The 21,843-nt window shown below is 38.7% G+C and overlaps 5 protein-coding genes and 1 non-coding gene across 7 annotated transcripts; 2 read left to right on the top strand and 4 right to left on the bottom strand.

The window, feature by feature from the left end:
* The first annotated feature begins 43 nt into the window (after window positions 1–43).
* Window positions 44–2,828, top strand: LOC118059944 (elongation factor 1-alpha). The gene is made up of 3 exons (XM_035072988.2): window positions 44–202; window positions 959–1,440; window positions 1,565–2,828. The coding sequence occupies exons 2-3, from the start codon at window positions 979–981 to the stop codon at window positions 2,450–2,452; spliced, it is 1,350 nt and encodes a 449-aa protein (XP_034928879.1). The 5' UTR covers window positions 44–202; window positions 959–978; the 3' UTR covers window positions 2,453–2,828.
* Window positions 2,829–5,069: 2,241 nt separating this feature from the next.
* On the bottom strand, window positions 5,070–8,128 carry LOC118059948 (transcription factor GTE6). Of its 2 annotated transcripts, none has more exons than XM_035072993.2 (9): window positions 7,980–8,128; window positions 7,739–7,859; window positions 7,424–7,648; window positions 7,064–7,141; window positions 6,454–6,678; window positions 6,243–6,341; window positions 5,952–6,010; window positions 5,619–5,769; window positions 5,070–5,520 (listed from the first exon to the last, which is right to left on the bottom strand). In XM_035072993.2, exons 2-9 carry the CDS (start codon window positions 7,853–7,855, stop codon window positions 5,326–5,328), a joined length of 1,149 nt encoding a protein of 382 aa, XP_034928884.1. In that variant the 5' UTR covers window positions 7,856–7,859; window positions 7,980–8,128; the 3' UTR covers window positions 5,070–5,325. The 2 variants fall into 2 exon arrangements, with proteins under 2 accessions (XP_034928884.1, XP_034928885.1); XM_035072994.2 differs by having other exon boundaries at window positions 7,739–7,862; window positions 7,980–8,112.
* A 2,274-nt stretch (window positions 8,129–10,402) lies between these two features.
* On the bottom strand, window positions 10,403–10,474 carry TRNAP-AGG (transfer RNA proline (anticodon AGG)). The gene has a single exon. It is a non-coding gene; the product is annotated as a tRNA-Pro (tRNA).
* Window positions 10,475–10,550: 76 nt separating this feature from the next.
* LOC118059950 (uncharacterized) lies at window positions 10,551–13,240 on the top strand. The gene is made up of 2 exons (XM_035072996.2): window positions 10,551–10,707; window positions 12,363–13,240. The coding sequence occupies exons 1-2, from the start codon at window positions 10,629–10,631 to the stop codon at window positions 13,010–13,012; spliced, it is 729 nt and encodes a 242-aa protein (XP_034928887.1). The 5' UTR covers window positions 10,551–10,628; the 3' UTR covers window positions 13,013–13,240.
* A 1,256-nt stretch (window positions 13,241–14,496) lies between these two features.
* LOC118059947 (elongation factor 1-alpha) lies at window positions 14,497–17,181 on the bottom strand. The gene is made up of 3 exons (XM_035072992.2): window positions 17,037–17,181; window positions 15,852–16,333; window positions 14,497–15,723 (listed from the first exon to the last, which is right to left on the bottom strand). Exons 2-3 carry the CDS (start codon window positions 16,311–16,313, stop codon window positions 14,836–14,838), a joined length of 1,350 nt encoding a protein of 449 aa, XP_034928883.1. The 5' UTR covers window positions 16,314–16,333; window positions 17,037–17,181; the 3' UTR covers window positions 14,497–14,835.
* A 1,039-nt stretch (window positions 17,182–18,220) lies between these two features.
* LOC118059945 (elongation factor 1-alpha) lies at window positions 18,221–20,985 on the bottom strand. The gene is made up of 3 exons (XM_035072989.2): window positions 20,861–20,985; window positions 19,503–19,984; window positions 18,221–19,361 (listed from the first exon to the last, which is right to left on the bottom strand). The coding sequence occupies exons 2-3, from the start codon at window positions 19,962–19,964 to the stop codon at window positions 18,474–18,476; spliced, it is 1,350 nt and encodes a 449-aa protein (XP_034928880.1). The 5' UTR covers window positions 19,965–19,984; window positions 20,861–20,985; the 3' UTR covers window positions 18,221–18,473.
* Between the last annotated feature and the right edge of the window lie 858 nt (window positions 20,986–21,843).

Below are 21,843 nucleotides of genomic sequence, written 5' to 3'. Positions count from 1 at the left end.
GCTGGTTATATATACACATCAGGGAAAAGTCACGAGAGGATATCTCAGGGATTCTAAATTAATAACAAGGACAGTTTAGGAACTCAAATTACAATATTTGCAATATAAATGACACAAACCCTACACTCTCTCTTCACCCCCATTAGCTACTCTCTGCCTATCATCTCCTTCGCGGCTAAGGTTTAAGCGAAACTTTCTTCAGGTTGATTCTTCGATATCTATCTCTCTTTTCTTTCTATTCTAGTTCTAATAAAGGTTATTGTAATTGTGTTTTTCTGGTTAATCTCTAATTAAGTTTTGTTAGTTTTTCTGGTTTCGCTGTCGAAGATTTTAAGCTGTATTATGTTTAAAATTTGACTGTTGGTGCCTTTGTAATTCTTTTTTTTTTATTTTTATTTTTTTACGCAGATCTAAAAGATATCATTAGTGTATTTGGATTCCGTGTTAGAACTTAAATGATAATTGTTCCTGCTTGACAGATATGGATATTAGAAATTAATTGTTGTTGTTATGATCTTCTGAAGAAAAATATTTTTTTTACATATCTGTTGACCTGGCTTCTCATGGATGATATCTAGATCTGTTAATCGTTTGTTGATGAGATAATAGACTTGTTTAATTTTCAGGATTTGAAATTTGTAAATTTGAAAAGCTGCAACTGTTTATCAGATACTGGATAGTTGGTGTTTTTGTTCTCTTTAAAGTTTAAACGGATGTTGCATCTTGAAGAATTGTTATATAAACAGTTCTCACTGTGCTGCTTTGTGATTTTAATAGCAATTTTATTATAGGTTGAGGTTTTGGAAATTTAATTACTAAAATCTGTCAATAATTTAAAGCTACTGCTATGATTTATCCTCTGGATGTTGACTTTATTCCTTCTTTCGATTATGCTCTCATTGTGTATTTTTAGTATGGCATGGATGGTTTCTAACATTATATTTTTTATGTTTAACAGTTTAACACTAAGACTTAAGCATGGGTAAAGAGAAGACTCACATCAACATCGTTGTCATTGGCCATGTTGACTCTGGAAAATCGACCACCACTGGCCACTTGATTTATAAGCTTGGAGGTATTGACAAGCGTGTCATTGAGAGGTTCGAGAAGGAAGCTGCTGAGATGAACAAGAGGTCATTCAAGTATGCGTGGGTGCTCGACAAGCTCAAGGCTGAGCGCGAGCGTGGAATTACCATTGATATTGCCTTGTGGAAGTTTGAGACCACCAGGTACTACTGCACTGTCATCGATGCCCCTGGACATCGTGACTTTATCAAGAACATGATTACTGGAACTTCCCAGGCTGACTGTGCCGTGCTTATCATTGATTCCACCACTGGTGGTTTCGAAGCTGGTATCTCCAAGGATGGCCAGACCCGTGAGCACGCACTCCTTGCCTTCACCCTTGGTGTGAAGCAAATGATCTGCTGCTGTAACAAGGTATATTTCTATTCTCTTCTTTCAAGTTGAGTTTATTGCTCATTTTGCATTGATCTGTATTGTCACGTGTATTTGAGAAGATTTCTTCGACTTGCTAATCTTTATTCTTGGATTCTTGGAACAGATGGACGCCACCACTCCAAAGTACTCCAAGGCAAGGTATGATGAAATTGTCAAGGAAGTGTCATCCTACTTGAAGAAGGTCGGTTACAACCCTGACAAGATTCCCTTTGTCCCTATCTCTGGATTTGAGGGCGACAACATGATTGAGAGGTCCACCAACCTTGACTGGTACAAGGGCCCAACACTCCTGGATGCCCTCGACCAGATCCAGGAGCCCAAGAGGCCCTCAGACAAGCCCCTCCGTCTCCCACTTCAGGACGTGTACAAGATTGGTGGTATCGGAACTGTCCCAGTGGGTCGTGTTGAAACTGGTGTCCTCAAGCCCGGCATGGTTGTCACTTTCGGTCCAACTGGACTGAGCACTGAAGTCAAGTCTGTTGAGATGCACCACGAGGCTCTCCAGGAGGCTCTTCCTGGTGACAATGTGGGGTTCAACGTCAAGAATGTTGCTGTTAAGGATCTGAAGCGTGGTTTTGTTGCCTCAAACTCCAAGGACGATCCTGCAAGGGAGGCTGCCAACTTCACTGCCCAGGTTATCATCATGAACCATCCTGGGCAGATCGGAAACGGTTACGCACCTGTCCTTGACTGCCACACCTCTCACATTGCTGTGAAGTTTGCTGAGATCCTCACCAAGATCGACAGGCGGTCTGGTAAGGAACTGGAGAAGGAGCCCAAGTTCCTGAAGAACGGTGATGCTGGTATGATTAAGATGATTCCCACCAAGCCCATGGTGGTGGAGACTTTCTCAGCGTATCCTCCACTCGGTCGTTTTGCTGTGAGGGACATGCGCCAGACCGTTGCTGTGGGAGTTATCAAGAACGTGGAGAAGAAGGATCCCTCTGGTGCTAAGGTGACCAAATCTGCTGCCAAGAAGGGTGCCAAGTGAACCGTGCAGGTTGATGCTATTGAAAGCTATTTTAAAAATAATATCTTGCTTTTTATTGGTTGTCTATCTTTGTGTCATGAGACCTTTAGTTTTATGTGGACACCATCATCACAAGGCTGTTCTCAGAACTGGGTTCTTGACCGGCGGTGGCGCAATTCAAGGCTTGATGTTCTTTCTGCAGTCAGTTTCTGCCTTCATTTTTGCTGGCTTCTCCTAAATTTAGATGTTGGTGATGTTTCTAGTTTCATGAACAGCTCCTATTTTAATTTTAATGTCTAGTTATCGGACTCCGGGAACTCCGGAAGACGTGTTGTGTTTTATCTGAAATTTCATGTCAAAACTCGTTATCAGTCGGTGCATCTTTTATTTCGCGTTATTCCTTTGGATTTTCTTTTTCTTGATAGAATGAATGCCACGTAATACATTGCACCCTAGCGATGCTTCGCAAGCTCTGCTTCTGTCTCCATTAGTTTCCGCCATTTAAACCGAGGATGCGTGTACAATTTCACCGGGAAGAGGTGGTTTATGCGATGAAAAACCCAAGAGTCGTTTTTTCCGGGAACCGTTAATCGTCTAAAATAGTCTCTATGACGTGGAAGCGTCGTCATGTCTCCTTTCTTTCTTCTGCGCATCTGGAAGTGTTAAGAGGTCCTGTCCAGTCAATCATGCATCATTTCATAAATCTGGAGTGTGAAAAGGTTCATGAACTAGATCATTCTTCGCTTTATAATTCGGGCGACAAAGAAACCCTCGAAAGCTTTAATATTGGGGAGCCCTCTGTGCATATTGAATTTAAGGACCCCAAATACCCAAAGCTTAAACGATGGCTGTGGGCTGAAACATTGACAAGGTGTTGAAGAATAAAGATATGGAGGCCCAACTCTTAGGATCGGGCTAATAACTGTGTATAGGGTCTGTTTTGTTATGTAGAATTCATCTTATTGAACTTTTGTACATTCTTTTGTTTACAGGAGCGAAAAGGGGTGACACTTGACTAAAAATCAACGATCCATTTTAATTATTTTACGAATTTAGGTAGAAATATATGATTTTAAATCTATAAGTTTTTCACATTTAATAGCTTGCTCTTAAGGTTTTTGGAAAGTTTAGATTGAAAGTAATGTGCTATATTGGTTTTTACTTTCTATTTTTTTCAACATGTACAAAACAAAGGTTTGTATGGAAACGATAGCATTTTCTTTGAAGAAGAATAATATATTAGAGACTATATTCTATAAAAAAAACCTTCATCTTTTTTTTTTTTTTTTGTTGATCTGTTTCCAAATCTTGATCTTAAACTCCATCAAACAATAGCACAATAACGATTGTTAATAATTAAAGAGAGGAGAGGGAGCACCTCCTCCTCTGGCATTGCAATTGGGCATCGACATCCTTGACCTTCTGGTGCACCTTCCATTCCTCGGCTTTCAGCGGTGTCATGAGACGATACTAAAAACTTGTTTTCATCAAGACAAATAGGATCCTTCACTTCAAAATGTAACTTTAAAGATCATGGAAGTTTATATATAAACAAAAGAACTGGCTGGTACCATACAACCTGCTGTGATTTCTGAGAAATTAGTGCATGAAACTGGTGTACAGACCAATCCCAATAGATTAATTTACTGTCAAGCCAGGAGACTTGACATTCTATACACTGGGAGACGACATGTTGCTGTGAGAGAAAAACGAGTAGTTATAGAAGGAATTGAAAAGAAAGGGCGGGTGGATGCAAACTGCTCAGCCACCAGTTCCAGCAATTTCCATCGCCTAGCACCAGTGGGTTGCAAGCCATCCCCTCCCCGGCACCGTGGCTTGATTTCCCTCAGATGCTCCATCCTCACCCACACATATTTCCCCACCCTTTCTATAAGAGTAAAGAGATAAGTGTCGTGAATCCAGTTGCCCATTGGTGCTCCATAGAGGTACTTTTGCTACAAAACCTCCCTTTGTTCATAACTGGGGAGGAAGAAGTCATATGAGCAGCAAGACATGCGTGGCGTAGAAAGAAAAAAGGTGTGGCGAAACTTAAACAGGAAAGCATTGCCGCCAGTAAACATCCAGCTGTTCCAAGTGACACGTTGCGAAAATTCAAGTCCCATCCCTGTTCTCCATTAAACAAAAGTATCACTCACGAGCAGCACCACTCGAATCATTGATCCACTAATCGACCATCACCACTCAATCAAAATGTTCATTTATTAAGCAGTCATGGCCTCAAAGGTAAATGCTCCGTTTCTCATATTGCTAGTATCTTCCATCACAGGGATTGGAGAAGCATTTTCTTGAAGAAAGATAACCAAGCAAAAATTTTCGGGATCACATTAAGATGCAAAGAGATTATGCCACTAAGAAACAGAAGACAAGGTAACCCAGTGTGGAAGTTTTCTGGGTGAGAGTCATTAGGCAGTTCAGACACAATCAAAGCTATCTTCCTACTCTGACAGAGAAGAGTGGGATGTGTGTAAAGTCCGAATCGATGGTTGAAAGTGTTGTGTTGAGCAAATGGCCAAGAAGTCATGAAGGGGCCCAACTCCTCCATTCCAAACTCATGCCAAAAATGTTGTACATCTTACAAAATTGTGGCGGCACAAGCGAAGGAGATTTACATAGCAAAAAAAAAAAAAGCAAAAGCGCTTGATTCTGATTTTTTTAAAAAAACAATTGCACATTATAATGGCTTAGTAACAACTAGCTCCTCTCAAAAGATAAATATCATTTACCCAGAGACAAGTCAAGATATGTGCCTTGACAAGTCAGGCTCGTTATCAGACAGTAAGAATTGCTGCCCGCTACCTTGTTCCATGGGAAAATGCAACCAAGATGAAAGCTTACCAGAATCCAGAAAAACACTTGTTTATGGTACAAAAAGATCAAGAAGAGGGCTTTTTACTCCTTTTCTTGGCAGTTTTGGCAATAGCATCGCAAATTTCTCTTTTTCGTTTGTTGTTATTGCTGGCGTTCTTGTTGTTGTTGTTGTTATTGCCACCTGTGCTTGCCGCACTTTTTCCCTGGACTTCCAGCACATCTTTCACCAAAATCTTTAGCCTCCATAGGGTGGATTCAGTCTGCAACGGGGACAGAGCAAGCTCAACAATTCATTCCTTTACCAAACAGTTCGTTAAGAATCTAACAAAGAAGCAATAATTGTAACACAAATTATGACCTGCACATCAATGTCGAGATCCACCTCTTCAGCAGTTGCTTGGAAGCCTGGATTATTCCGAGCAACAATCTCCAAGGCTTTAGTTAGATCTTCAGGAGAAAGTCTCGTAAGGGCCACCCCGAGCTTTCTTTTCTCTTCAGTGGACATCTTTCTGGAATGGAATTTTCAAAATTAACTTAGTTTCCATGGAGAATTGGAAAACAGAATTTTAAATCTTCAAGCAGATGTAACTCGTAAGTTAGCTTTTAAGCATACCCAGAATACACCTATAAGAAACAACTTTTGTATTCACAGTATTATCCACTACATGTACAATGTTGGAGCACCGCTAACCTGCACTTTTGAACAACAATATCCCGAAGCTCTTCCAGATGCATATCAGCCTCATAAAGCTGAAAACAGGTCATTACAGAATCTTAAAACATATTTTCCAACATAACCCTAATACAAGATGAAATGCATGGTTGAACTTGATTATACCAATAGAAAATCAATTTCAACATGTTTATGGAGAATTCTATAGTTATACAAAAATATTAATAGATCAAGCATTGGAGGAAGCAAATTAAAAGATTTTTCAGTGCTTTACATATTTGTGAGAAAGGCTGTGAAGTTTCAGTATACCTCATTACTCAAATCACGAGCCATTTTAGCATGAGCAGCCTCCTGAGCAAGCTGCATATCCAATTTAGCCTCCACTTCCTCATCTTCTCTTCTTTTTTCCTGTGTGTATTGATTTGGTATTCCATAAAATTAACCAGAAATCAAAAAAACAAGGCAATTGCATTTCTCTCAGCAACAAGATCATGGACTAAGATAGCTCAATAACACATACCTCTTCAGTGACTTTAGGTAGAAGTTGTAGCCACTTCTCCTCAAATTTTCCCAGCAATGTTTTGGCCATAACATGAACATCGCTTCTTTCATCATTATATTTCATTGCATTCTTAAACACTAACCTCGCATCAGCACTTATCTCTCTGACATTCTTATATCCTGTGCCATCCTTAGCCTCCATTTGATTTTTTATTGTACTGAAGTCCATGGGCTTGTCGATAACCTATTGAATACCATATGTGCCAAATTCATTGAAGTCATATTCAGATGGAATCCAACTCTAAAATGGTAGAGCAATTAACAACCGGAGTGATAAATGATTGAAACAACTAAAATTCATGGTGGGTCATATTCCCAACTAAGTAACAAGTCACACCTGCATGTGCGTGATCCCTGATCACACAAACTGAAAGTTGAAAGCACAATTCGCTATCCGTTTAAAAACAACTCGATACATGTTTAAAAGGGGTTTGTGTGTTGTATAGTGTTCACAATTATACTTAACGATTCCTGCGCAGTCACTGGAAAAGGGTAAATGCGCTTCATGTGATTTCTGTTGTAGTACATGCTGATGACATAGGAAATTGAGAAGGATGCTATAACTTCACCTCATAATAGTCATGCAACCTAAGACCTTTAACATCTACAGGTTGCATAAAAGGCCAAGCCCATTTGTGCTGCGTGATCTGAAGGCAACAAAAAAGAAACTACATGAGATAACGAAAATCAGCTCGTAACACTTATTTTGTTTCTTTAACCTCGAGCATCCAAGAACAAATTTCCATAACTAATTGGTCTGTCATCATAACAATGAGATATTGCAGGGGTAAAAGGAACCAATTTCCATAACATATTAAACAATCCAAACAGCAATTTCTCAATCCACCTTAAGATTTCGTAACAGAAAGGAAAAATCAGGTTTCATCCAGACAAACGAAAAACATAGAAAGCACCGAGTGATACATTACTTGACGCAATATTGTACCGAATTGGCGCATAAGCTCTTGCATTCTCTTAGCAGCAGCAGCCTCTCGTTTTGACGCATCTTGCTGCTGTTTCCTAATACTAGGAACATGCCTCTCTTTATCTTTGTCTTTCACAATCGAGCTACCACCACCTTTCGAAGAACCACTCTGCTGCTTTTTGCTTATATCCAAGTAAAACTGCTCAACCTCATTCATTCTTTGCTCCAACTACAGATTCAAAAGCAAAAACCAAAATAATCCTCAAATCTTTCACAACATTCATTCTACGCGCAATTGTTTTTATGATGACGGACTTACTTTATCAACTTTTTGGAAAATTTCATCCACGCTATGCTTGAAACCCTCCGTGTCGGCATCGTTTCCGTCGGGATTTCTTACCGGAAGATTGCTAAAATAAAAAACCGACGGTTCCATCTGACTGCTAAAACAGAAAAGAAAAGAAAACAAATACAAATTAAACTTTGTTAAAAACATTCAATGATGGTAAAATTGAATTGCTAAGCAGAAGATATATACATACATTTCATGGGTAAAATACCTGGAAGTATACGTATCTGTATACGGAGACAGTAGAGGGAGTGGTGTAAGTAACAGAGCAGGCGCAGGGAGACTGCTTCTGTCTCGCTATCTGTCTTGCCAAATTGCGAAACGAAAACCTGACTTCTCTTTTTAACGACGTCGGTTTATTCATGCTGCTGTGATATGTCGGGTAACGGCGTCGTTTCTCTCACTCTTGTTTTCCTTTGAATGCACCAAAATAGTGTACCTCTAATTTGGCCTTTTCTTTTTGAACTTTTTTCCAAATCTTTTTAAAATATCCTTAAATTAATTTTTATATATAGAAATTATTTTTTTTCTCGTATTATATACCACACTTAAAATGATATATATATATATATATATATATAGGAACAAGTTTAAATTATATTTGAATTAAAAAAATTACAAGGTAGAAAGTAGAAACATGTTGAAATCATAAGTGGATTCTTTGTGGATGTAAACTAGAAATTAAAAGATGTTCTATTAAATTCTTTTTGAGAAAAAAATTACAGGGAGCTAAGATAAGATAAATTTTTATACAGATTTCATCCATATAAACGAAGTCTTTATACAAATTTGCCACCAATTTGTAGCCCGAGGCAGAGTACTTGGAAGAACATCAAGACTCCACATTTTCAGAAGTATTGCACACAAAGGGAATGATTTGAACTGTAGAGATGGTTCAATAATCAAGTAAAATCCACTCATTATAATTACCTATGGACTTTCCATATACATAAAATCCGAGAATCAATCTCTGATCAAGTGCAAGGATGATCAAGCCCTGATCACAGGAGGGGAAGCACCCTTTAAAACAAACCTTGGCGAAAAAACCTGAAAGATATGTCCTCCACTTTAATGGTTTGGCGAATTCCCCACGATCCTTTTGGCTGCTTTTACCTGATCTATCAATGCCCATAAAAAGGCGTTTTTCATCACCAGCCAGCACTGCAGCCGGGATCATGGGTGCCGGTGCTTGACGGCTCTGCCTTTTCTTGATGTCACCAAGGTCCATTTTTGTTGGAATCTTTGCCAATCCTATCAAGACCTTGTGCTTTCTTGAACTATTACTTGAGTACTGGTCCCGGAAACTACCGGTTGAAATTGGGGCCTGAGAAGGTTTTGAGGTTTCTATGTGAAGTGAAGGTGAACGTCTGCTTCTGTTCAACAAGTGAGGTGAACGACAGAATGGGTTATGAGAGTTCGTACCATGAATAAAAGGGTTAGGACTGTTGGCGTATTGTTTTGTCTCGTGGAGTATGTTTCTTCCAAAGAAGATCGATGATATCTCGTGGAGGGTTTGTCTCTGTGCTCTGATCAACAGGTGGCGAGAACTCAAAGAAGTCTTGGCTTGAAAAGGAATTTCTTTGTTCTTGATCATCATGATAACAAGTGTCGCGTTCAGGTTCTTCGTCGAGGGATGATGGGAGATCACCGAAGGAGAGGTCTTGTCCAGGCTCTAACCCCCCCTCATGGTGATGAATAATGGTGGTATTTTCCATTTTGTGAGCCTGTTTTTATAAACAGAGGGAAAGAAAGAGAAGAGCGAAAAATGGCCTTGAAGTTGAGAGAGAGATGGTCATTGATGGATTGGTTTGCTAGCCAAAATCAAAGTATATAAAGGAAGAAGAGAGGAGGACTTCTTTTTTTAAGGGAAGGTTCTTTCAAGACATTAGAATATTTTATTTCGTTTGATTAATTCATTTTTGTTTCGACTGTTTTGTCAGGATTTTGGAAGGAGTACTGGGTTTGAGGCCTCAATAAATAAATAAATAATAAAAATGCAAGAAAGAAAGGACATGGCAGCAGCAGTGGTGTGTTAGGACTGAGGAAATGAGACGCTTGGAAGAGAAAAACAATTAAGAAATCGATTGTTGGACTCTTACAGGAACTGGGTCTGAAAAGAAGCTGTCAAATATAAAAGCTCTCTAGATAGTATGATTAATTAACTTGATGCTGCTTGTGGCCAGTAAATTGTGTTAAACTGTGTTCTATATATATAACTTTAAAGTGTTATGTTAAGAATTATCGTTTTGATAATTAGAAATAAATAAAGGGAAAAAATATCATTTTGATAAGTAATTAGCTCGCTAATCTATGATTCAATTTCTAGACAGAACCGGGTTTAATATCCAACTGATAATTCCGTGATCAACCATTGTTGGTTTTTTTAATTTTAATTATTATAATCTGGATATTGCTTCTTGCCATCAGGACATTGGCTCTGGATAAACGGTATTGTAATATCTTTATTGATACACAATACGTTATCGAAATTTTGGTGTTCCTACCGGATATTCCATCTTGTGATCTTTTTAAAGGAAGACTTCCCCTAAGCCACGAAATCTCCGAGTTGCTTAACCCGAAACCCTCCGAAACACTTCACCGGAAAAAAACAGCGAGACTTAAAAAATTAATTGAGGGGCATTCCGAGAATTGAACTCGGGACCTCTCGCACCCTAAGCGAGAATCATACCACTAGACCAAATGCCCTTTTGGCCTTCGGATTCTTCTAATCATGAATATGATAGTTGATTCTTGAGCTCAAAGACTCTTGAACCCTCCTAGTCCAAACCAAACCCTTGGATATTTACACTCACGAAGAGAGTCCTGCGGGAATCAAGAAACTCAAAGGAAGCCCGAGGAAATGGCTAGAGGAGCGGCTCTTCTTCATTTGCTTCGATCTCAAAGCAAACAGCTCTCAACCATCAGAAACTTCCACTCAGGTCTCTCTCTTCATTTCCTTTTCCCTGTTTTCATTTTACAATCTCATTTTTACTTAAAAGAGCACAAATCAGTAACTAACTTAAAAGTCACGATGCAATATCTGATTTTTTATTGGAGAAGAAACCAGGTTGTTTCATTTCTGTGGGGGGATTTGTTCTAGAGTGAATAAAGCTGGAATCTTTAGCACATACAAGGGTTTAAATTTTCAAAAGCATAAAGATTTAGAATTGGAAGAGTGTAAGAGTCCCTTAATTGTTTTTGTTCTCTTAGAGGTTCTGTTGAATTAAGAGGGAGGGGCTGGCTTATGTATATAATCTAGTGAAAAGGTTTCAACTCTGTTGAATTAAGCCGTTCAATAAAGATTTAGGATCGACCAGTCTTCAGCTTCTTGAGTATCCTCAATATCCGAGCATATGTGAACTATATGCACTTTTGAATAGTTTGATGTTGTTGGAGTAGTGAATACTTGATTCGTTGGAAGCTAGGAATGTATGTGGCTCAATGCCTGTTCTTCTGTGTTTTTAACTTATTAAGCCGTTAATATAAAGATTTAGGATCAACCAGCTCACATGAATTAAATTTGTTGTATTTTGTTTGAAGACGGTCCTTTTTCAACCGTGTTTTTGTGAATCTTTCCCTCTGCACCATATTGCTTTGCTGCAATTTCTGTTCTGTGCTGCCTAGACTGAAATATATGCCTGGACTTATTTACAGTTTGGACTTAAAAGATCATAATTAATTTTGCTTACGGGGACACTTTCTTGAATCAGCTAGTGTGTTTGTCGATCTTTGTATGTAACATCCCTTGTCTCTTAAATGGTTTCATCGAACAACATCAGGAACTTTAAAGTCATTTGCTTTTTGCTGCTTTTATGTTGAAATTCTCATTTGAAAACATGAGGTCACTTCTGTGAAATTAAATTGTTTTTGGGCAAAGCTGGTCACTGGTTAAGTTTAGTTGTTCACGGATATGGTTTACCTGTTAGTGGGAATCTTTTGTGCCCTATAGCTTGTGATGGACTATATGGCTGAAGGTATCATCTGTTTAGATGAATTCTAGGAGTACCACTGGCTGTCACTTACATTTTATTTTTAGCTCCTTTTTACGTGAGTTCAGTAAGAATGAATTTCTTAGGCGTTGTCTTGGAACTTTCTACCAATGCCATAGTCTAAATGAATCAGACTTGACAAATTGCTCACTGTCTTAGACTCTGTATTTCAATTCAGTAGCGCCTGCTTTTACAGGATTCATAACGTGATCATTGATTTCCCTTTGATAATTTCATGCCCCATAGCAATTTCTATTATGTGTATTTGAACCTGTTATTGGAATATGCTATGATCTCTGTTCAATTTTTCTCTTTACTCGGGTTCATTTATACATATTTTATTTGTTGCTGATCATGACAAGTCATATTTTAGAGTCAGCCTATTGATTTGTGTCAGGAAGGTTCTTATTATGAGTCGAATGCAGATTATTCTTTCTGAAGTTGCTTGATTATGTTTTTGTATTATCTGTTATGTAGTAATATCTGCTTCTGTTTGGAGAGGCTAATCAATAGATGAGAAAGCATATCTACAAAGTTCTTGGGAGCATTTCTTAAATAGCTACTACTCTACGTGTTCTTATTGTCATTGTTTTTCTCTCTTTTAGGCTATCATCCTGGTCGGTTTGGCACATGGCCACAGGATCAGTGTTCCAAACTCAACTTCAACCATGCCAGTGTCACTGCTACTCAGAAAAGATGGGCATCTCGAGCTACAACAACAAAAGATGACAATAAGATCAGCATTGGACCACGCCGAGGGAAGGAAGTAGGAGAAGATGAAAAAGAAACCGGGGTGGTGTATTATGGTCCAATCTCATCCACCATCAAGAAAGTAAAACTGCTCTCTCTTTCAACATGCTGTCTGTCTGTATCCTTGGGTCCAGTTGTAACTTTTATGACATCTCAAGATACAAATGTCATCCTGAAGGGGGCAGTTGCATCTTCTGTTATATTCTTCAGCGCTTCAACCACTGCTGCTCTGCACTGGTTTGTTAGCCCTTACATTCACAAGCTTAGATGGCAGCCCGGCTCAGATAGTTTTGAAGTGGAGATGATGTCCTGGTTGGGAACCTACATTCCAAAGACTATCAAATTTGCTGATATCCGGCTTCCAGAAACCAACAGGCCCTTTGTGACTTTTAAGGCGAACGAAAATTTCTACTTCGTTGATTCAGAGCACTGTCATAACAAGGCATTGCTGAACAGACTAACCCCACAGAAATCAGATCACGAGTCTGCTTTCAAAAATTTGTGATTGGAAAATTCTGCAAGGTTTCCCTGAGTACGGTATGACCTGATTTTACTTTATGGCTTGTGATAAGCTCTGGCCTGGTTTTGAGCCAAAGGGCATTTTTCGCCCCCTGGCATTTTTCTACTTATCGAGACAATGTTTTCTAGAGTAGGAAACGAATCAATATTTGAATTTTGATGTTTAATGTGGAGTAGCAATCCCATATCAGCCCATAAACATTTCCACTTGCCAGTGGGGAGGCTCTGCAAAACACACTACGCTGCTGATCACTTGATCTGCTCCTTTGTTCACCAACAAATCAGCACGTGCTGGAACTGCAACTTGCCATGCTCTCCTTAACAAGGTTCTAATCTGGTTAGTGAGGGAAATATTACTTCCAGCATTTTCTCTGGACTTTGTTAGTAACTGGATACTTATCTGAGAGTGCACCTCCAATATCACCTGCATATATATTCAGTTACTCCCTTCAGCCAAGCCATCTCCCACGCCAAAATTCAGCTCTAATTAAGTGGTGTACAGGAAGTACAAGAATGAAGCAAACCATGTATGTATGTATGTAAGCAAACCATGTATATATGCATGCATCCCCTGCCAATAACGAAGCAAGCCTCCTGTACCTAAAATTCCAGGTTTTCCTCTGCTCTACCGTCCATGTTATGTCAAGTTCAACCGGCCTTGGGAGGGTGGATTCCAAGCAATTTGCCTTTCCTCCCCAGCAACGTGGGGTTCGGTGAAGCATGCTTCATTCCAGGTTGCTTTAATTTCTTTGATAGAATGAGAAATGAAATTTCAGTAAAAATTATTACTAGGAAAAAACCAGAGAGAGGGGGGGGGGAATTAAATGGATTACTTTGGTGAGTGGCTATGGGATTGAATAGCCCTCAACTACACCACCTCCTCATGCGATGCACTGATCATCGTTGTCTTTGCCAGTTTTGAGACATTGTGAAGATGGACCTAAACGATTCTGTAGGCAATTTGAAAACCTCATACTCTCACCGGTCTGCTCCACACTAACCCGGGACGAAGGCAATCTATTAGCACTTGTTTTGGTCTCCACGCTGTAAGAGCACTCAAAATCAATTTAATACAAGCTCGAGTTTGCATCAGGAAGACAGGTCACGCTAATTTTCTCACTGCAGATTTCAAAGAGATCTCGCTAAACAGTTGTGAATCCCGATTGCCTCTGCAGCTAGAGGCCCGTCCACCCAAGCATTCGTACCAGGAGGCCAACTGATAAATTTGGACTGCCTTGATAAAAAAAAAAATTACAACGACATTAGAGTCATTCAGTCACCTAAGAAATGAAGCACATAGAACAAGAAATGGGAACAGGCAATCGTCTTAATCTCGGCAATTCGACCCGCAAGGGAAGTATCACGATACAACCTTGCAAATACTACATTGCAGTTCAAACCTTAAGAGACAGGCAATAGAAAAAACATTCAGAATATCACTCTTCTACAAAGGCATAGGTAGAAACTAAGTAGACGAACAAAAACTAGGCAAGTAAAATTGTAAACAGTATTCATGGGGACTTAACATAACAGCAAAATACTTAAACTCTGAGCAGAGCAAGTGCAAATTAAAACAGATTAAAATTCTCAACATGGGAGACACAACAATGACTCGGAAAAAAAATCAAGACCAAAACCCCGCCACCGCCTATCAAGAACCCAGTTCTGTGAACAAAAGCCTTGCAATGAAGGTGATGACTTAAGACTACAGTTCTCATAATGAACAGATAGACATCCAAGAAATGGACCAGTAACAAGAACCCACTCTTGATTTTTATTAAAGCTTCTTAGTGCATCAACCTGCACGGTTCACTTGGCACCCTTCTTGGCAGCAGATTTGGTCACCTTAGCACCAGAGGGATCCTTCTTCTCCACGTTCTTGATAACTCCCACAGCAACGGTCTGGCGCATGTCCCTCACAGCAAAACGACCGAGTGGAGGATACGCTGAGAAAGTCTCCACCACCATGGGCTTGGTGGGAATCATCTTAATCATACCAGCATCGCCGTTCTTCAGGAACTTGGGCTCCTTCTCCAGTTCCTTACCAGACCGCCTGTCGATCTTGGTGAGGATCTCAGCAAACTTCACAGCAATGTGAGAGGTGTGGCAGTCAAGGACAGGGGCGTAACCGTTTCCGATCTGCCCAGGATGGTTCATGATGATAACTTGGGCGGTGAAGTTGGCAGCCTCCCTGGCAGGATCGTCCTTGGAGTTCGAGGCAACAAAACCACGCTTCAGATCCTTAACAGCGACATTCTTGACGTTGAACCCCACATTGTCACCGGGAAGAGCCTCTTGGAGAGCCTCGTGGTGCATCTCAACAGACTTGACTTCAGTGCTCAGTCCAGTTGGACCAAAAGTGACAACCATGCCGGGCTTGAGGACACCAGTTTCAACACGACCCACTGGGACAGTTCCGATACCACCAATCTTGTACACGTCCTGAAGTGGGAGACGGAGGGGCTTGTCTGAGGGCCTCTTGGGCTCCTGGATCTGGTCGAGGGCATCCAGGAGAGTTGGACCCTTGTACCAGTCAAGGTTGGTCGACCTCTCAATCATGTTGTCACCCTCAAATCCAGAGATAGGGACGAAGGGAATCTTGTCAGGGTTGTAACCGACCTTCTTCAAGTAGGATGACACCTCCTTGACAATTTCATCATACCTTGCCTTGGAGTACTTTGGAGTGGTGGCGTCCATCTTTTCCAAAAAGAACCAGCAAACATCAGTAGAAAGCAAAAAACAACTTACTACAAACATGCAACAGGAAAGAATTCAATGAAATATTAACCACCCAATTAACTTGAAGGAAGAAAAACTAAATATACCTTGTTACAGCAGCAGATCATTTGCTTCACACCAAGGGTGAAGGCAAGTAGTGCGTGCTCACGGGTCTGGCCATCCTTAGAGATACCAGCTTCAAAACCACCAGTGGTGGAATCAATGATAAGCACAGCACAGTCAGCCTGGGAAGTTCCAGTAATCATGTTCTTGATAAAGTCACGATGTCCTGGGGCATCAATGACAGTGCAGTAGTACCTGGTGGTCTCAAACTTCCACAAGGCAATATCAATGGTAATTCCACGCTCGCGCTCAGCCTTGAGCTTGTCGAGCACCCAGGCATACTTGAATGACCTCTTGTTCATCTCAGCAGCTTCCTTCTCGAACCTCTCAATGACACGCTTGTCAATACCTCCAAGCTTGTAAATCAAGTGGCCAGTGGTGGTCGACTTTCCAGAGTCAACATGGCCAATGACCACAATGTTGATGTGAGTCTTCTCTTTACCCATTATGAAATCTTAGTTTTGAGCTGCCATACATAAAAATCTAAAATTTAAAAACAAAATACTAGGACATTAAAAATCACTTCTTAAACATTCAACTAGATCTAGTTGAAGTGTCCAGAACAATAACAAATCCACCATGGTATGTCCAATCCAACTTCAATGCATCACGATTTCTGATATATTTTAACACAGCATAACATTCTGTTCTAACATAAAAAATCACGTACAAAAGATAATCTGTATAAATATGCAATATGATTAATCTATCTAGTTACATCATTATCAGTTAATTTGAGTGGCAATTCTTACATTCAGATTAATCACAATAATATCAAATCAACAACTTGACAGAAAATGGAATAAGTTTAAGAGTTCTTTTCAGTACCAAAACCAACAAAGACGAAATCAAAACAATATAATTTACTATCTTATTATATCTGTATAATAATTTTTTTAAAAAAAACTTCCACTGCAAAAACAAAATAATCTAAAAGACATGTGTATACAAATCTTTAAAGAAAGTAAAAATCACTAAAAAACTAGACCCAAGGCTTGCTCTCAAAACAAAATTGGATTAAAAGATAATAAATCTGATTGAAATCACAAAGCAATCAAAGACTTCATACGAATAAGAATAAGAATACCAATCATTAACTAGATAACCACAGTGATTTACAATTAGAGATAAAGACAGGAGTGAAACGAAGAGGCGACAGTGAATCGAACCTGTTAAACTCTAGCCGCGAGCAAGGAGGAGGGAATGACGGACTTCTTGATAGGGTTTGTGGATATATTTATATCACCCTGCAGGTATTTTGGTTTCCTAAAATGTCCTCATTTTGAGGTTAGAATCGCCATCATGTCCTCATACCTCCTCTGTTTTTTATACGGAATCCGCGTGCTTACTTGGTGATCAAGGACCTTTAACTGTTTTTAAATGAAATGAAATTGGGTCCCTTTTTTATTCCTCTGGAGGTTGCCAAGTCACTTCACGCTGAGGGAGATTTCATGATAATAAATAACTAAATAAAATGACTAAAAAGAGTAGCTCCAAATAAATCAACTCTCAACAAAGCAAATAAAAGCAACGACTTTGGGATGTCCCATGAATTTTATTGTACTGAGGGCATAAGCTAAAAGAAAAGGATTAAAAAAAAAAATCATCCGTTATTTTTATAATTTCAAGAGAGTACTTGTTTTCAAGTTGAAGACTATATATATATATATACACACACGTTTATCAAAAAAGCTAAAATTTTATTTAATATATTTTTATGCATAAAAAAGTTTTAATAAATAGTTATATTAATATCAAATGTGTTAAAATACAATTGACTTTTTTAAATAATGTTTTTCTATTGAAGTACGTATATGGAAAAAATACTATATTTATATTATATAAACAACTATATTTCCAATTTGACTTTACCCAATAGTTTTTTTTAAAATATATATTTTAAAGTTGTCTTTTTCACATACCAGAATTTTTTATATTTTTTTAAAGCTCTCCGATTCTAAAAACTTTCGAATTTTTTTATTATTTTAATATTAAAAATAAATTTTAAAAAATAAAAAATATATATTATTGTAATATATTTCTAATAAAAAAACCCCTACGCCATGATGGTCTATAAATGTTTAGCCTATATTTTAGTGAAATGCCTTGTTGAACTTGAATCTACATGACAAAGCCCAAATTTAACAGAACTTGAAAGACAACGCTTGATAGAAACAAGAACTGGTGCTTCACAACTAAGACCATTACAGCTACCTGTATTGGCCCTAGGTAAATTAAATTGACAACAAGAGGCAGCGCATTTCATTTCAACACATTCGAAATAGTACAAAATACAAGAAAAAGATGACAAGCTTACGACAACTGAATATGAGCAGACAGAAAGGAAAGGGTATAAAACTAGAAGGAAGACTGAATATATGAGCAGGCGGGCAGACAACTAATGTAAATTCAACGCCCATAAACAAAAACAAGACATGGAGTTCTTAGCGTCCAAATGCTCGAGACCTAAATTTCACGAGCCGATAATGAATCTAGAAACATAATACAATCTCCAAAATTTTAGAAGACTACAATTCTCATGACACATAGCTCAGGGACAATTAACAATTAACAAGAAACAACGCGGTAATTGCACAACACAGTGATTACTTGGCACCCTTCTTGGCAGCAGATTTGGTCACCTTAGCACCAGAGGGATCCTTCTTCTCCACGTTCTTGATAACTCCCACAGCAACGGTCTGGCGCATGTCCCTCACAGCAAAACGACCTAGTGGAGGATACGCTGAGAATGTCTCCACCACCATGGGCTTGGTGGGAATCATCTTAATCATACCAGCATCACCGTTCTTCAGGAACTTGGGCTCCTTCTCCAGTTCTTTACCAGACCGCCTGTCGATCTTGGTGAGGATCTCAGCAAACTTCACAGCAATGTGAGAGGTGTGGCAGTCAAGGACAGGGGCGTAACCGTTTCCGATCTGCCCAGGATGGTTCATGATGATAACCTGGGCCGTGAAGTTGGCAGCCTCCCTGGCAGGATCGTCCTTGGAGTTCGAGGCAACAAAACCACGCTTCAGATCCTTAACAGCGACATTCTTGACGTTGAACCCCACATTGTCACCGGGAAGAGCCTCTTGGAGAGCCTCGTGGTGCATCTCAACAGACTTGACTTCAGTACTCAGTCCAGTTGGACCGAAAGTGACAACCATGCCGGGCTTGAGGACACCAGTTTCAACACGACCCACTGGGACAGTTCCGATACCACCAATCTTGTACACGTCCTGAAGTGGGAGACGGAGGGGCTTGTCCGAGGGCCTCTTGGGCTCCTGGATCTGGTCGAGGGCATCCAGGAGAGTTGGACCCTTGTACCAGTCAAGGTTGGTCGACCTCTCAATCATGTTGTCACCCTCAAATCCAGAGATAGGGACGAAGGGAATCTTGTCAGGGTTGTAACCGACCTTCTTCAAGTAGGATGACACTTCCTTGACAATTTCATCATACCTTGCCTTGGAGTACTTTGGAGTGGTGGCGTCCATCTGTTCCAAGAACCCAAGAATAAAGATAAGTAGCAAGCCAAAGATATCTTCTCAAATACACGTGACAAGACAGATCAATGCAAAATGAGTAATAAACTTTCAAGAATAAACTTAACTTGAAAGAAGAGAATAGAAATAGACCTTGTTACAGCAGCAGATCATTTGCTTCACACCAAGGGTGAAGGCAAGTAGTGCATGCTCACGGGTCTGGCCATCCTTCGAGATACCAGCTTCGAAACCACCAGTGGTGGAATCAATGATAAGCACGGCACAGTCAGCCTGGGAAGTTCCAGTAATCATGTTCTTGATAAAGTCACGATGTCCTGGGGCATCGATGACAGTGCAGTAGTACCTGGTGGTCTCAAACTTCCACAAGGCAATATCAATGGTAATTCCACGCTCGCGCTCGGCCTTGAGCTTGTCGAGCACCCAGGCATACTTGAATGACCTCTTGTTCATCTCAGCAGCTTCCTTCTCAAACCTCTCAATGACACGCTTGTCAATACCTCCAAGCTTGTAAATCAAGTGGCCAGTGGTGGTCGACTTTCCAGAGTCAACATGGCCAATGACCACGATGTTGATGTGAGTCTTCTCTTTACCCATTATGAAATCTTAGTTTTGAGCTGCCATACATAAAAGTCTAAAATTTAAAAACAACATACTAGGACACTAAAAATCACTTCTTAAACATTCAACTAGATCTAGTTGAAGTGTCCAGAACAATATCTTAGAGCTGAACTGTTACACGCAAAATGAACAAAATTAAAACATGATAATTGTAGAAGGAAGTCATCCACAGAAAACAAAATTGTATATGGCATGATTTTTGCTCCAAGCAGACATAAAAATAAAAAGTCTCAAGAGCAAGAGCTAGCACTTGTACAGTTGGACAACTAATCAATACAAAATTGATGTTTAAGAAACCATCACCACAGCAAACGAAAAACTCGTTCATTTTAGGAAAGGTTATGATTCCAATGGTAACTTAGACATGGCAGATGAAAGATAGTTCCGATGAAATTAACGATAATTAACTAATCAGTCTAATTATATTAACTTCATTTCATTTCACTGATGATTCTTAGGGCCACGTTAATCACATTCATATCAATTCAGCAACTATAAAATAAACAGTCGAATAAGAAATTTATTACTAAATACCAACAAAGAGAAACTGTTGCTGAAAGTAAACAGTCAAGCAAAGAACACCTAAGCATTTCATAATCATATAAATTAGTAGCTTATTAAATCTATATAAAAAAATCAGTGACGAGATGCTGAAACCATATACATCAATTATCATGTAATAGATCTGCGTGTGTAAATCTTCAAAGCAAACAAAAGGCACGAAGAAATCAAAGTAAAAATCTTGCTCGAGATAGAACTGATTAAAAGATAATTAAACGGCCCAAAAACACAAATGCTAGACAGAGCAAACTGATTTACAGTCAAATTCAATTAATGATGCGATGTAAACGAGGAGGGGGAGAGAGGCCGACCTGAAGAGAGATGCTAAAACCCTGGCCGCTGGAAAAGATAGTGAAGAGAAAGAAATGTGAGAGTGAGAAGTGAGATAGGGTTTGTAGGTATTTATTGACCTTTCTTTCCTTAAGTGTCCTCGATCTGATGTCTGAATTCCCACCATGTCCTCGTACTTGCTTGGAGATCAAGTCGATTTTTCCTAGAAAGGGAAAATATCTTTTTAGTCCTTAAAAAGTGCTCCGGTGTAAGAAGAAGGTTGAGAATGTTAAGGAGTTATTTTTAAAAAGTATGTTTTATTTTTAAAAATATTAAAATAATATATTTTTATTTTTAAAAATTATTTTTAATATTAATATATTAAAATGATCTAACAACTTCAAAAATATATTAATTTAAAATAAAAATTAAAATAATTTTTTTTCAAAAACACTTTCTAACTCTCAAATACTTGTATAATAGTGAGATTGAAATTGTTTTTTATAAAAAAATTTAATTTGAATTAATTATTTTAATATATTAATATGAAAAATAAATTTAAAAATAAATAAATAAATATTATTTTAATATATTTTAAATCAAAAAATATTTTAAAAATTAATATACACCGCATTCTAAGCACGATCATCTCACAACCCACTAGTGCGAAAGCCTTGGAGGAAATGAAGGACATGCATGTCATTTCACCTTCGATACTAGGTACCTGTTTACTAGTTTGTTTTTAAAAAATTGTTTTTCTGAAAAGTAGTTTTTAGATTTTTTAATGATGAATTAACTCTAAAAAAACTAGTTTTCAACAAAAGAAAACCCCCCCAAAAAAAAAAAAAAATTATCTTCTTAATTCTGATAAACTTTCCTTTCAGACGCAAAATAAACCTCATGCAAGTACACCTTCCACAGATCTCTCTCTTTCCACATCCTCGTACAAAATAAATTGTTAATTAGTATAATTAACTAATTTGGCTTTTTATCAATTTAAAAAAATATATTTTAAGGTTTTGAA

Source organism: Populus alba, chromosome 10 (assembly GCF_005239225.2).
Source record: "Populus alba chromosome 10, ASM523922v2, whole genome shotgun sequence".
In the NCBI taxonomy this organism is placed as follows: Eukaryota; Viridiplantae; Streptophyta; class Magnoliopsida; order Malpighiales; family Salicaceae; genus Populus; species Populus alba.
Note: the sequence above shows the minus strand (reverse complement) of the source record. Positions and strands in the feature narration are given on the sequence as shown.

Excerpts from the sequence above, each read along its gene's own strand:
- LOC118059950 (XM_035072996.2), top strand. The coding sequence starts at position 10,629 with ATGGCTAGAGGAGCGGCTCTTCTTCATTTGCTTCGATCTCAAAGCAAA. Across the intron at positions 10,708-12,362 it reads CATCAGAAACTTCCACTCAG|GCTATCATCCTGGTCGGTTT; the intron begins GTCTCTCTCTTC and ends TCTCTCTTTTAG.
- LOC118059945 (XM_035072989.2), bottom strand. The coding sequence starts at position 19,964 with ATGGGTAAAGAGAAGACTCACATCAACATCGTGGTCATTGGCCATGTT. Across the intron at positions 19,362-19,502 it reads TGATCTGCTGCTGTAACAAG|ATGGACGCCACCACTCCAAA; the intron begins GTCTATTTCTAT and ends TTCTTGGAACAG.
- LOC118059947 (XM_035072992.2), bottom strand. The coding sequence starts at position 16,313 with ATGGGTAAAGAGAAGACTCACATCAACATTGTGGTCATTGGCCATGTT. Across the intron at positions 15,724-15,851 it reads TGATCTGCTGCTGTAACAAG|ATGGACGCCACCACTCCAAA; the intron begins GTATATTTAGTT and ends TTTTTGGAAAAG.
- LOC118059948 (XM_035072993.2), bottom strand. The coding sequence starts at position 7,855 with ATGGAACCGTCGGTTTTTTATTTTAGCAATCTTCCGGTAAGAAATCCC. Across the intron at positions 7,649-7,738 it reads TTTTCCAAAAAGTTGATAAA|TTGGAGCAAAGAATGAATGA; the intron begins GTAAGTCCGTCA and ends TTGAATCTGTAG. Across the intron at positions 5,521-5,618 it reads ATCTCGACATTGATGTGCAG|ACTGAATCCACCCTATGGAG; the intron begins GTCATAATTTGT and ends TCCCCGTTGCAG.
- LOC118059944 (XM_035072988.2), top strand. The coding sequence starts at position 979 with ATGGGTAAAGAGAAGACTCACATCAACATCGTTGTCATTGGCCATGTT. Across the intron at positions 1,441-1,564 it reads TGATCTGCTGCTGTAACAAG|ATGGACGCCACCACTCCAAA; the intron begins GTATATTTCTAT and ends TTCTTGGAACAG.